The sequence below is a fragment of the Pseudorasbora parva genome, chromosome 15 (genome assembly GCF_024679245.1).
Source record: "Pseudorasbora parva isolate DD20220531a chromosome 15, ASM2467924v1, whole genome shotgun sequence".
Taxonomy (NCBI): Eukaryota; Metazoa; Chordata; class Actinopteri; order Cypriniformes; family Gobionidae; genus Pseudorasbora; species Pseudorasbora parva.
This window is the reverse complement of record NC_090186.1, coordinates 31,241,191-31,256,317: the sequence shown is the minus strand read 5'-3', so window position 1 is coordinate 31,256,317 and position 15,127 is coordinate 31,241,191. Positions and strand designations below refer to the sequence as shown.

The following is a 15,127-nucleotide window of genomic DNA, read 5'->3' as shown; positions in this document are numbered from 1 at the left end:
ATCCACCTTGGTTGTTCACACTGCGCCCACATTGAAAACATTTTAAAATGTACTGTCTATGGTCCAAACAGTCTCATACCACAAGAAAAACGAACAAACTGTGCTAATATACACACACAATGTGGTATGTACAACAAAAAATATATATAATCATAACCTCTATCTCCATACCAAAATTCCAGATGGCCAGACAGTGATTCATCTTTTACAAATCATTAAAATATGAATTTCCGTGACGTTGTGAGCACAGATACTGTTGTGTAGACTTTAAGTATTTCAAATGTTAAACTTTTTTAAATGTTTGATGGTTAATATGAATAAATAGCACTCATAAATGGCCGTCGATGGCATTCTCAAGTGAAACGAGTTGAAGCTTGGACCCAGAAACTGCTTTCCTTACGTCATGACTTAACAAGCGGATAGCTGGCTTTGAAAGCATAAGATCCCATTCCTCCCCACCCAGAGTGCTCCACAAAGCCACGCCTCCTCCAAAACACATGAACATGTCCGTCAGCAAGGAGCAAACAAGAAACAATCAAAATCATCACTAGAGCCGCCGTTAAACTACCTCATGTCTCTAACTAAAGCACATAACATTTCAATTATAACGGACATAAACAACTTAAAGAGCACTGACCTGTACCACCTGACTGCTGCAGATTCTTTTTGATGTTGATAGTGTTGCAATTGAAATGCATAAATTGGAGTCACAAACCATCCACATCTTCCAAATTACTGCCGTTATGGCATGACCTTTGGCATGACCTTGTCTTTGCATACACACAAAAAAAGCAGGTTCTTCAGTGTTTCTTTGGGGGTGGTTGAGGTGCTAGTACCACTGCCATATAAAGAACCTGTTAAGCCCCTGTATAGTTCTTTAAATGTTCTCCAACTCTCCCTTATTCTCTTAGTTTAGTTGGGGAAAGGATTAAAATAACATTAAAATACATTGTATTTCCTAAAGATAATGTTCTCAACCTTTTTGCCCCAAGACCCCCTATAAGGAAATATTTGAGGTAGAGAATGGGGTGGTGGTGGGATACAACAAGACAGTTTGGATACTGCGAGTTGACAGTTGCAGTTTAGGAGGAATGTATAGGAAGAAAGTTCTATATAGCCCATTTAAAGGGTTAGTTCACCCAACAATAAAAATTCTGTCATCATTTACTCTCCCTCAAGTTGTTCCAAACCTGCATGAATTTCTTTCTTCTGCTGAACACAAAGGAAGATATTTGGAAGAATGTTTGTATCTAAGCAGATTTTGGGCATTGACTAGTAGGGAAAAAATACTATGGTAGTCAATGGGGCTCAAAATCTGCTTACATACAAACATTCTTCCAAATACCTTCCTTTGTGTTCAGCAGAAGAAAGAAATTCATTCATTCATGCACAACTTGAGGGAGAGTAACTGATGACAGAATTTTCATTTTTGGGTGAACTAACCCTTTAAAGGTGCTTTACAAGTGAACCACGTTTAGTGCTATAAAGCACCATTTGTATTTAGTGAATATCTTGCATTAGCAGGGTGTGTGGAGGTATGGAAAAATATACGCTGACAGGCAGGAAGGACATTGTATCATTGCATTCGGACCTGTGTTTTTGACTTAAAAGAACCTGCCCATATGAGTTCATTGTTCGGAAATCAGACTACTGGTGGCTAAGTAGTGCAGATTTTCATGAATGTGGGCAACATCAGGCCAAAATAAATGGAAACCGTATTAAGTAGTCCTACTCGCTCATTCATAATTTTTGCAGTGTTTACATATGAATAATTTATTTTTATATGACTATTTATTATTACTTATCTCACCTCTGCTCTGCAACATCCCCTGACAGGTCCACATGACAGGAACACACAGTTAAATTGTTCCTGCCCAGTGACTTGTGGCACTTACATCTGGTGGTCTGATATCAAAGTAAGAAATGTGAACCTGGTACAGACAGAAAGAGGGTTCATTACTGGGGCAAAGAGGCACAGTATGAAGGGCTTCCTATCTTTGCAGCATGCCTTACATTTTCACCTGATATTATCCTCAACATATACAGTATACAATACACCAAACTATAATACTGACACATTCCAGAGGGGCAACCCCAGTGGTCTGACTTTTGGGTGGTCACATACAAGCCCATGAGATAAAGATAAAATCCAAGAATGCAGCTTGGCAGCTATTAGATCTGCAAAAGAAAATCACAGTATAGGCATTGATTGCCGGATGTGGAGTATATTTGGGGTATTTCTGAAGCGGAAAATCTGGGCGATGCTGGACCACCATCTGGCTCTGAAAAAGTGCCATAAAGATATGCATAATGATAAGAGGTGCTGAAAGCCTTGACTGCCTATGACCTTGAGTTTGGAAAATGCAATATAGTACATGACTGTTTGTGGATACTGTTATAAATTACCATATCACTAATGCATCTGCATATCAGAGTGAAACTTTGCAAATGACAATTTACCCTGACTATAACTCGATATGTCAAGTTCCAAACAAAGTCAACTAAATTAAGAAACCATCTTGCAAATTCATTGGCTGTTTTAAATAAAAAAAGATTCTGCAGCATTTTATTGTAATTCATTAAAGATTACACATAAAATAATAAATAGAAGTTACACAAAGAACATTTTCATCACAGTACATTTCCATTGTCGCCAGTCACCACCATTTCTACTCTAAAAAAACATGCATAAGCAAAATACATACACAAGCATACATACACTTGCACTCCCCCCATCTTTTCTGAGCCATCCGAAATGACGCTCAAGAGGCAAAATAAGAATCTTGCATTGAATACAATCGGTCAATCGGTGTTAAAAGTGAGGGTTCACTGGATGACATACAGTCTCCAAAATGGCACAAAGGGTCACTGTCTGTGTCGTCATAGAGTGTGTCACAACCTATTAAAAGAGAGGTGATAAATTAATGGGATGGACAAGGAGCAAATACTGTATTTGACTGTGACTTTGAGCCTAGTGTGTGTTATATACCATAGGGATGCATGTGGTCTCCAGGCATCTGAGGAGGGGTGAGGCCCTGTCTGAAGGGGTCCAGCTTGAAGCTCCGTGAGTCTAGACTGATATTCTGCTGGGTGAGTGAATATGAACCTGCGCACTCCAGCTCAGCAGGCAGTCCTCCACAAGAGGGCGCTGTATTCATACAAATGGCAAGAAAAGAACAAGTTTATATTACAGTATATAAGACACATAAAGGCTTTGCACAAATACATTTGTTAACCCCGGGAGATTCTAAACCTTGGTTTAACAGAATATTGTGTTATATTTTTTTCCGTTTCACACCACAACTCCGAGTTAAAGTTTTTCAAATCTATGATTCTACTACCTGATTACAAAACGGCGTCTCGCGCTTGCGCATTAGTTAGGCCTACGTGTATTCCCACTGTACCTTTCAATTTGACCTGAATAAACGTTCTTTTTTTTTTTTACTGTAAGTGTAAGTCAGACTGTAACTATAGATAAAAAGTTGTATGTTTTTTAACACATATCACTACCTTGGAATTAAAAGGTTCTATCTGCATTCGGAGTGGTTTTCAGATTGAGATTCAAAGATTTTGCATTGTATAGGCCTATCCTATAAAATGATATGGGGAACAAGTTACTTTTACACATAAAAATGACAAAGACCCCTAAATGTAGTGTACAATATTAAATCCCTCTCAAATTTGTAAATGTGGATTTTTAGAGCAGGTGAAATGCAGAACCCTCTAAAAATGATCATTCTGCTTGAATGTTAAGGCTATATCCAACAAATTTATTGAAGCATACTTTTTAATAAGAGCCGTTTGGCCTACTTATAATTAGTTTTAAAACATAAAATTAGTGTTGTAACAATATTGACATGCATGAAAAAGTTAAATTTAATGGTTTCTATGACATTTATTTTATATTCATGTTAAGGCAGTGCTAAATATTTTGTCCAGTGCAGATGTTCATTTTAGTTATTTGGTTAATTTAACACATTATTGCAAGAAACATTAGTTTAGACAGAAAGCAACTAATACATCTGACCAGGACTTTATTCCACAGAAAGTGGGACATTCTTTTCTCATATAGATCCGCATGGATTTAAAAGTTTGTAGACAAATTTTGATGTTGGATTGAGAAAGCCTATAAACAGAAAGTTGTAAATTGTTGTTGGTTTTAACAGATTGAAGTTTGAATGTTTTAATTTTGAAATAGTTTTAAGTTTTAGTTTAGTAGTTTTAAAAGCTAGAATTTTGATGGATGGATTAGAAATATTAGATAGAATGGAAGCATAAATGAGTTTATATACCTTATAAATAGAATAAGAATATTTGAATAACTGACAAAAATGTCAGAAAGAACCTAATAATTCCATATGTGTATTTAAATATATGTAAATTAAATACAGCGTAAGAAATGTCTTTTGTTCAAAGCTAATGAATATTTAATGATATGTTTATGATTAGTTGTTGCTAGTTCACTGTTCAGTTTATGATTAGTTGCTAGTTCACTGTTCAGTTTATGATTAGTTGTTGCTAGTTCACTGTTCAGTTTATGATTAGTTGTTGCTAGTTCACTGTTCAGTTTATGATTAGTTGTTGCTAGTTCACTGTTCAGTTTATGATTAGTTGCTAGTTCACTGTTCAGTTTATGATTAGTTGCTAGTTCACTGTTCAGTTTATGATTAGTTTATGATTAGTTGCTAGTTCACTGTTCAGTTTATGATTAGTTGCTAGTTCACTGTTCAGTTTATGATTAGTTGCTAGTTCACTGTTCAGTTTATGATTAGTTTATGATTAGTTGTTAGTTCACTGTTCAGTTTATGATTAGTTGCTAGTTCACTGTTCAGTTTATGATTAGTTGCTAGTTCACTGTTCAGTTTATGATTAGTTGCTAGTTCACTGTTCAGTTTATGATTAGTTGTTGCTAGTTCACTGTTCAGTTTATGATTAGTTGTTGCTAGTTCACTGTTCAGTTTATGATTAGTTGTTGCTAGTTCACTGTTCAGTTTATGATTAGTTGTTGCTAGTTCACTGTTCAGTTTATGATTAGTTGCTAGTTCACTGTTCAGTTTATGATTAGTTGCTAGTTCACTGTTCAGTTTATGATTAGTTGTTGCTAAACAACTGGCCGTTACATTCTGGCAGTCACGTGAATTTGCCAAGACATGTTCCAGACCTGGATCAACATATTTTGTTGATCCTGGAACAAAATTCCTGTCCAAAAATGAAGTCTCTACCACTGAACCTAACCCTTTACCTGTCATGTATCCCTAACCCTGGTTATAAGTCTAAAATTGACACAAACTGCAAACTTTTTTCAAAGTCCCTCAAATCGGATTGGTTGATTTTTATATTTTTCCAGAATTAACAAAGATGTAGATCCAGGAACATGTTAGGCTACCTGGTGAAATCACATTCACTGAAGGACGTCATCGTTTACATAATATTGAATAAGCTATAATGTAAAATGTTACTTTAAAAGTGGGTTTTAAAAAGAATAACATGGGGTTAAGCGAAGTGTGAAATTGTTGTGAACTTTGTATACCCGTGTGTTGTGATTGGCTATCCCTTTTCTCCTGAGAGGACACATTTTGCTTCTGCTGCTGTTGCCTTCTTGCCAGTTTTTTCATCTAAAGAGACAATATGTGTGAGAGACTCTTATAATAAAAACATGTCCATGTTCACATATAGAAATGAGAAACTAATAAGAGAAAATGAAGAGAAGGAAGGCAGAAAACACACATCCCTACACTGAAAGGAAATCCAAGTCTAATCTACGGCGATCTATGCTTAATATGTCATCAGTTTCCTATGAGGCAATAACACAGCTTGTTTCCTTATTGGCAAGCTCATATACTGCAGAAAGAGATCTGTTATCAATTGCATAAGTTGATGTTCTTTCAATGAGTGTGTTTGTCTGTGTCAGTGGGCATCACATTACCTTGGCTCTTTGGTTCTGGAACCAGACCTGAACGACTCGTACGCTCAATCCTGTCTCTGCTGCCAGCGTCTCCCTTACCTTACAATAGAGACAGACAGAGAGAAAGCCATAGTGTGACCTTCATGGTCTATGGGTCATGTAGGCTAACTGATGAACTGACCCACACTAAAGTATCAGATCAACAGAGATAGATACAGCAATGCTGTCCAGACCAGCTGTGGCTACACAAAAACCTCCTTCACAAAATGTAAAAGATAATCATTCTAAATAAAACTGAAATGTATAGGGAGGTAAAACAAAGCTTGAGGCATATGTGTTATTAAACTAGCAGTTTAATTGTTATTTTATATTTCATACCTTATTTATTTATTTATTATTATATATTCAATTTTAAGGCTGTCAGTTGAAATGGCCGACCTTTCGACATGGTTTGGATGAGACCTCAAAAGAAGCTTTGAAAGCACGTCTCTGCTGTGTTGTGAGGATGGTACGAGGCCTTTTAGGTCTCTTGTGTTCCAAGTCTCCTATTGTGTTAGACTCCTCTGCAGTCTTAATGTTGTCTTCATCATTATCCTCCTCCTCAACATCTTCACTTTTACCTGTAGTTAAGGAAACAGATGTTTGTAGTGCCTAACAAATAACAGATAATAACTAGAAATAATAATCGTTTATCGAAATAAACGTTTATGGAATATCCAATCATATTAGAAGGATTTCTGAAAGATCATGTGACACTGAAGAGACTTTGACATTACAGGAATAAATTACATTTTTAAAATATATTTAAATAGAAAACGGTTCATTTAAACTGTAATAATATTTCACAATAATACTGTTTTTACTGTAAGTAAATGTAACCTTTATAATAAAAGATTGTTTTTATATGAATATATTCTGTTAATATATATGATTTATTAATTTAGAGAATTATCCTATTGTGATTTATTAATATAATTTATTAACAATATGTCTTACTATTATATTATTTTTATGTATTTATTATCTATTTTAATAGGGTCAACTTTACTCTTTAATATATAGTCTAAGCATTGCTGAGCCAGTGAGTGTATGTTGTACAAGAAGAAGCCTTTAATGTTCCTCTATTATTATTATTATTATTATTATTATTATTATTATTATTATTATTATTATTATTATTATTTATAAAACATTTTTTCAAAATAGTGCTTATCAATCCTGGTACTGTAGGACCCAAGCACTGCACATTTGGGATGTCATGTCTCCTTTATTTACCACACCTGATTTCATTAGCAAAAGCACCATGACTTTACTGGGTGTAAAGGAATATGGAAGGCATCCCAAATGAGCAGTGCCGTGGTACCCCAGGACCAGGATTGTTTTAAACAATACCTGAGTCGGAGGTGGTTGGGCTGGCCAGTTGGTTGTGATAGTCTCTGGCACAGAAAAGCCTGTCCCCTGTAAGCACACAGTGGTCTCCCTTCTGCAGCCTGCAGGCGCACACACAGCAGCAGAAGCACCGCAGGTGGAAAACCGCAGGGCCTGCGTGCATCACCAGCTCGGCCGGAGAGATGACCTCTGCGCAGCCCTTGCACCGTACCAAAAACAATCTGAAAGGATAAATAAAATGTATTTCTCAAAATCTCTTGATGAACAGCATAGATAATGATTTTGAAATTTAACAGTCAATTTTACTCAAATACTGCTAAAGGTTCATTGTACTTAACTGGTAATATTAAGCAGAACTCTAAATGAGTAACAGCAGATTTCATTTTCCCAGCATGCTTTGCTTCGGACTGTCAAAGTCAGAAGTCAAAGTCAGAAGCTGAAAGTCAGCATGAAACAGAAGTTGTGATAGTTTCTTCCCTATTGCCATGTGAAACAGCTTCTCAAACAAGAATAAATGTTGGACTCTGGAAATGTTGTCCACCTGGAATTGAATGGATTTTTGAATTGTCTGTTGCTATTGCTGTCCTGTGAGTGACAGGTTTTCCCACCCCCGTGCCAGTACTTTGCATCACCATCAGAGAAGTGATGTTGTTTCATGAAGGAGAAGTTATTTTGAATAAAGATTACAGCACGTGAATAAAAAAATAAAATAAAAAAATAGTGATATGCAAGGATAAATCATATTTTACACTAAATTGGTTTAAGGCAATTGGTTTTCTCAAAAGGTTTGAGTTTTTCTTAACTCACTGAGTTTTACAGTGTACCATCAGAGATTCCAGGAATGTTGCTGAGTCGCCCCGTCCATCAAGGAGTGAGACAAGAACTTGCCATGTCCCCTCCACCCAAAAACAAGCATGCAGACGCATACCTCCAGCATGGTGAGTGTGCATCTTAGCGCCTGGCAACCAGAGCTGGGTTTCAGTGGGTTAGACAGAGGCGGCCGGCTCCACGACTGTGTCCGGGGCAGGACTCCCGGGGAGGGGGGAGAAAGGAGCTCGGCAGGCCGTGGCTCCAGACGGAGAGAAAGAATCACGCCTCCCGGCGGGCGAGGCTGGTCCAGGGAATGATCTTAACTCGACTTAACCAAACCCAGACAAAAGAGGGAGCTGGCCAAGAGCCTCGCTGCCATTGTCCTGTTCTGGCAGACACCACATTTTCTGTTTGTCAAACTGGCCTGAGATTTCCGTGCCCGTAGGGGGGGCGGAGAGTGGAGCTGTAGTTTAAGGTTTAGGGTGAGCGTGACAGGGAGGCTTAAAGAGAATCATCCCCAGAGGTATGACAGCTTCAGACTTGGACTGACAGTTTACTCCTTAAAGCAAGACACTACATTTGCACTGCTCAATTTCGAGATTTTGGGCTTTTTGGCTTCCATAACTTTTTTCTGACTAATGGAAGGTCGACATTTAAGTGTTTATTTTATTACACTTTATCTATTTGCATCAGTAGAATTAAATTACAATTACTTTTTTCATGCACTGAGCCAGAAATATCTACTTCTATTGCACTTTTATGTACACTCAAAAAAAGACTTGTAGAATGTACTTAAAAAAGCAGTGTCAAGTGGTTCCACGCAACTTTAGAGTAATTTTTTTTAAATAATAATTGTTATGTGAACAAATAAATTAAAGTAAAGATGACTCAAAAAATCATTAAGATTATCTTTTTTTTGTAAATACAAACATTTGATTTGTCACTGTTACATAATATTTATATGTGCAGATGTTAAATTTATAAACGTTTATTATGTTAGGTTCATTTACCTTATTAACTACATATGCTCTACAAGTGTAAGTGGAAAACGATTAAATATCACCAAGCATAGAAATAAATGCAAAAATTACTAATTGAAGGCAGGAATTTCATCCAATAAATATGTGTATTTGAGTGCCCACAACCTAAACGCAGGCACCACTCTTCTGCATAATGGTGACACACAAAATTACAGAAACTCCTTTAAATGTCCAACATAACTAAATATTAAATACTAACATAAACTGACAGTATCTTTCCCTTTATGGAAAAACACATAAAATAACACTTAATCCCTAAATTTACTCTTCTAATGCAGTCCCTTGAAAAGCGTGCTGTGAACTACAAATCCACTGCCCAGTTTGTTCGTTTCACTCAGCAATGTTAAGTTGACCGAACAAACACGTGCAAAGCTGTCAATACTAATTTTTAGTATAACAACTCAATAAATGTAAGTTCATGTCTAGTTACCTGACTTTTTTAAGTAATGTGAACAAGGATGAGGAGTGCAACTAACAGTGAAAATAAATTTTTTGAGTAACTTTCCAGTTATATCTATATTCTGGTTTTTACCTTGTTCATGTAACGTTTGCCTGATATACATAATATTTTATTTTTTTAAAACATGTTTTTTTGTTTCTGGCTATTGACAGTACTTATTGAATGATAAAATTCCAAAATTCCAAAACAAGAATTCTGAACCAATGGCTTTATCCAATGTTGAGATTTTTGTTCTGAAACTGTATGCAAATTAGCACATATATTAGATAATGCCTCATTTGCATATTAAAACAACATTTCAGAAAACATGTAGAAAAACAAATGCTCTAAATGTACTGTAACCTGTGGTAAGGTGGTGTCTTGATTTAAAAGGCCCCAATAAGTTTTCCTTTCAGTCACTGACAGAAATGATTACTGTATGTTGATCCATTAAAGATAACTGTGTTTCTCTGCTATAATTTGTACCAATTAAAGGCCTTTAGCTATATCGATCAGTGGGTGTTATTGTTAAGATGTGTATCTCAGCTAGGTGCACATGACATTGCAGTGTGTTCATGTAAAGCAGCAAAAAAAAATCCTCCTCCTTCAAAACTATGAATTGAAACATCCCAAAGCCTTGCACTGTTGACTATTAGTGTTGTCCTGGGGTTGCTGGGGAAACCGTTGCAAGTTCTTTAGGGTTCAGTAGGAGGGACAGAAAAAATCTCTACATCATTATACACAAGACAAGTGAATGCACATAGCAGAATATGCCAATGGCATGTTTGTGTATTATAGTGGCATTATATATGGCAAGATATATTTAGATATAGTGGAGTTTAGTTAAAAGTTGCATTGAGAAGATAAAAATCGACACTTGCTATTTTATAGTTGCTATAAAAAACCCTACTCTTTAGAGCCTGATTCTCTTTGACAACAAACTAGAAATGTGTTCATCATAATATATCATAATATGTGACCCTGGACCACAAAACCAGTCAAAAGTCGTACAAGTATACTATATTTGTGGCAATAGCCAACAATACATTGTATGGGTCAAAATTATTGATTTTTCTTTCATGCCAAAAATCATTAGAATATTAAGGATATTATTAGGATATCATGTTCAATGAATATATTTTGTAAATGTCCTACTATATATATATATATATATATATATATATATATATATATATATATATATATATATATACAGTAGGACATTTACAAAATATATTCATATATATATATATAATATATATATATATAGCCTATATATATATATATATATATATATATATATATATATATATATATATATATATATATATATATATATATATATATATATATATATATATATATATATTAGTAGTAGTAATATGCATTGCTATGGACTTCATTTGGACAAATTTAATGGACATTTTTTTCACCCTCAGATTCCAGATTTTCAATAGTTTCCATTAATACAAATAATTTACTTTTAAAGTAAAAACAATCTAAACTAAGTAAAAAATACATTTGCATATAAATTGCAATGATTTATAAATGAAATATGAGATGCTTGTCAGAAATTATTAGATTTTTTAAGTTGTAGAATTCAATTATCAAAAGAAATATCAACTATAAAATAAAACCACTCAATTATTTTAATCTTTTGACAGTCATGGTATAATAATGAATGTCACAGTAAATTCTATTTTACAAAATCATTTAAAAGTTTTAGATCAGTAAGATTTTTTTCTTTTGAAACAAATTAATAATTTTATTTTTGATAGTAAAGACTTTCACATTTACACACATTTCTATGAATAAAATCTGTATTGAACTTTCTATTAATTGAAGAATCCTGAAAAAATTATCAAATCATGCAAATTATCATCATGTGATCATGTGACTGATGTTGGTAATGATGCTGAAAATTCAGCTTTGCCATCGCTAAATAAATTACAGGAATAAATGACTAATACAATTAATAATGTTAACAGTTATTTTAAATTGTAATATGCAGCCTTAGTGAGTGGACAAGACATTTATTTCAAAATATTAAAAAATATCACTGACTGACCCCAACATATAAATATTTAACCAACTAATATTATAATCATCTTTATCCTGGATGGAAATCACTAAAGAATTGCACTCCTCTGTTCAAGACATAAGGAGTCTGAAGGAGATCATTCTTTCAGTTGAATTTACTCTTTTCTCCCCACTACCCCAAAACAGTCTAAGCATCCCTTTAAATCCAAATCAAATTGATCACCTTTATAAACAGTGAAGTATCTGTTAATAGAACAGCCCGCTGACCCATTTACAGTAAAGCTGCTGGTCAGTAAGTGCTGGGTCAGCGAGCTCCCCACCCCATGAGCCCGTATAGTTAAGCACTGGGCTACTGAACTGCCAGCCAAGTGCTGCGTATGTGGCTAATTGGTCAGGTCAGATATCTCACGGTCGGATGGGCATCAAGCAGGGGCACCACTGGGCACCAACCTATCCAGATGCCTTGACATACTTCACACGCAGAGATCCCCGCTACATGCACCCCCTCCCCAACATCCACACACAAACACACTCATATTCTCTGCTGTACCCAGAACATATGGCTCAATCCTCCACTCAGCCTCAGCATAATTATGAGTACAGTGGTCACTTCTCCGTCATTATGACTTTAGCGGATGGACTCCTAATGTGAAATGCATTCTGATTTGCAGAAGTCAGAGCCTTTCTGTTGAAAGCTCAATACACTTTTCTTTACACTTCTCTGTGTTTTTTTCAGGGTCATTGCGCTCTCTCGTCTGGCAAACAGCTTTCTTTTTATTTGGAGGTGAGAATGTGCGTATGAGTGTGTGAATGAGAATCAGAGTGAGTTTGGGGGGTAGTAGGGGGTCTGCACACTGTGTCGATGTGGCCATATGCTGTCCCCAGCTTGCCGTTGCCACACCGATGGGTCCTGCTAATTTAACACATCTTGACAGTGTGTCAGTAGTGCTGTCCTCTCGATCTAACGGTGTGTGTTTGTGTGTGAAAGCCTTCTCGCATTCCATGGCCCACCACGACCCTTCCTCCTGCAGTCACCTTGTCTTTCAGGAGTTCTGTGCCAAGTCCCTCAATATGCACAGTCTCTCTCTCTCTCTCTCTCTCTCTCTCTCTCTCTCTCTCTCTCTCTCTCTCTCTCTCTCTCTCTCTCTCTCTCTCTCTCTCTCTCTCTCTCTCTCACATGAACACAAAACACCAACATTCATCATAAGACAATCATATTATAGACATATTGTTCATGTAAATTGGTAGACAAATATGTGCTAACAAAATAGTACATGCATTAATTATATTATATCAGCAAGAATGCATATATAACATTTCAGGAATTAAATTGGTTGTTAAAAAAGTCACAAAGTTATGATGTCAAAATTAATTTAAAAGCTAGAAAAATAACCAGCCTGCAACATCCAAACATAAGAATCAATATACATAACTGCCATTTGTGACTTTAACTGTAAATTGAAAGTATTTTAAATTATTTACATTATTAGGGATGTTCAGATACTCAAACTTTAATACATTTTTTACTGGCATTTCTTTAAAGATTAGGCTATGTCTGAGCAGATTAATCATTACAATGTTCTTTCGAGAAATATGAAAGGGATTTCTGCAGTAAAATTTAAGAATTATTTAAAAAATATATATATTGAAAATTTGGTTTGTCGCCTCAGTTTCGTTGAGGAATAGAATAAGCATATTTATTGTAAGCCTAAAATCTTTACAAATAGTTAATGATCCTTTGCACTTTCACATGAATTTATTCATTCTGTAATATCTATATGGAGAAATACAAATATGTAGGCTAGGCTATCGCAGTGAGTGCGGTCATATTGTTTTCGTTTTCTAAACATTTGATTTAAGAAAAATAAATGGCGAAGACAGCAACAAATATGTGAAATGTGCAAATAAATTAAAACAAAGAATCAACAGTAAAGAACTTTAGGCTAAAGTTAAGATTATAATATCTCGGTTATTCGAGGGTGCTTCGTCTGGTAGAAACTTTTGACCACCGTGCACTCCACCTTTTTCCTTTTGAACTTTAGTAGCCTAATTCAAGTAGTATCATACAACAAAACAAGTGTTTACACAAAACGCAGTAAGTAAAGTCTTACTTCTGGTAGTCTCGCTTGCAGTAGAGTGTCTTATTGCGGAGGAAGCAGGTGTCTTTCAGAGGCTCGCGACATGATGCGCAGTGCAGGCAGCGCTCGTGCCACAGCCCGTCCTGCACGCGGAGCAGGTACCTGTCCCGGATGAGCTCATTACACCCCTCACATACGCTCCTTCTCCACATGTCTAAAATAAAGACAGACTTTTAATCCATCTGGGTAACTTCAACATCTTCAGTGTCGAATTGTATGTGCTTTACTATACAAATTAACCAAAAATGTAAAGGTCTTAACTCCTTGTTAAATTCCTTTAGGCGAGTTTGAAGCTGAAATAACCAATGCCATCCTTTTACAATAGTTATTCCAAGAAAATGCAAACGTAAAATTTAAGTTTAGTGTGTGGACAAACAATCATTGAAAAATAAATGTAAAATGTAGAAATCTAAAATAAATGTAGGCTACAAAAACTAAAGTGAATTCACCCACGAGCTTTTACAAAATAACAAAAATATAACAGCAGAAATACAGTAGGCCTATAGGCTATAAACAGATGAGATTTTATACATCGTTAAAAAGAATAATTTCCAATCTCTATTGTAATTATTGATTCAAACATAAAGTTTGTCTTTTTCATGCGAAATCAATATACTTAATAGCCTATTTATTAGGCTAGGCTACTGTCACATATTTCAACAATTTGCTTCAGAACTGCTTAGTAATATAGATAGTACATGAAAAAACTTCACAAAAACTTTAAAAGATGCAATATTAGACAGGCATCCACTTACCATTTAGGAGAAAATATCCGTTTGCGGCCCTGTGTAACTTTCGACAGAAGCTCAGATAGTTGTAAACGCGCACAAAAGCTCCATATGAAAATAAACCTGTGCCTCTCTCTCTCTCTCTCTCTCTCTCTCTCTCTCTCTCTCTCTCTCTCTCTCTCTCTCTCTCTCTCTCTCTCTCTCTCTCTCTCCTCCCATTAAAAGGTGGAGAGTCCGCAGTAAGTGTATGATAAATATGAAGACTGTGTTATGAAAAACTTGAATTTATAAAGTGAGCCTGAAATTAAGCATCGAATCTTGAACAGTTAGTGTCTGCGATACCAGTGGCCAAAGGGCACTACAATTACCTCCTTAAAAACAACAACAACAACAACAACAACAACAAAAACATATACTTATGAAAGTATCAGATTGATTGTATAATAACTAATTATAAACCTTGCTTGAAACGTATAGAAGTGACGGTTCAAACATGTCCTGAAAATGTATATTAGCCTAATTCTGCTTGTGGTCATATTTAAACGTCCTAACGCATATAATGTAATGCATTTCACATTCACAATGATGAAGTGCACTCATGATACATGTTTGCTGTTTTTTTATGTATATAATAATAG

At 35.5% G+C, this 15,127-nt stretch overlaps 1 protein-coding gene across 1 annotated transcript; it reads right to left on the bottom strand.

The window, feature by feature from the left end:
* Positions 1 to 2,751: 2,751 nt before the first annotated feature.
* On the bottom strand, positions 2,752 to 14,548 carry lmx1a (LIM homeobox transcription factor 1, alpha). Its single transcript, XM_067418619.1, has 8 exons — positions 14,517 to 14,548; positions 13,735 to 13,915; positions 7,298 to 7,515; positions 6,344 to 6,525; positions 5,927 to 6,004; positions 5,531 to 5,615; positions 2,990 to 3,148; positions 2,752 to 2,899 (listed from the first exon to the last, which is right to left on the bottom strand). The coding sequence occupies exons 2-8, from the start codon at positions 13,911 to 13,913 to the stop codon at positions 2,763 to 2,765; spliced, it is 1,038 nt and encodes a 345-aa protein (XP_067274720.1). The 5' UTR covers positions 13,914 to 13,915; positions 14,517 to 14,548; the 3' UTR covers positions 2,752 to 2,762.
* Positions 14,549 to 15,127: the final 579 nt, after the last annotated feature.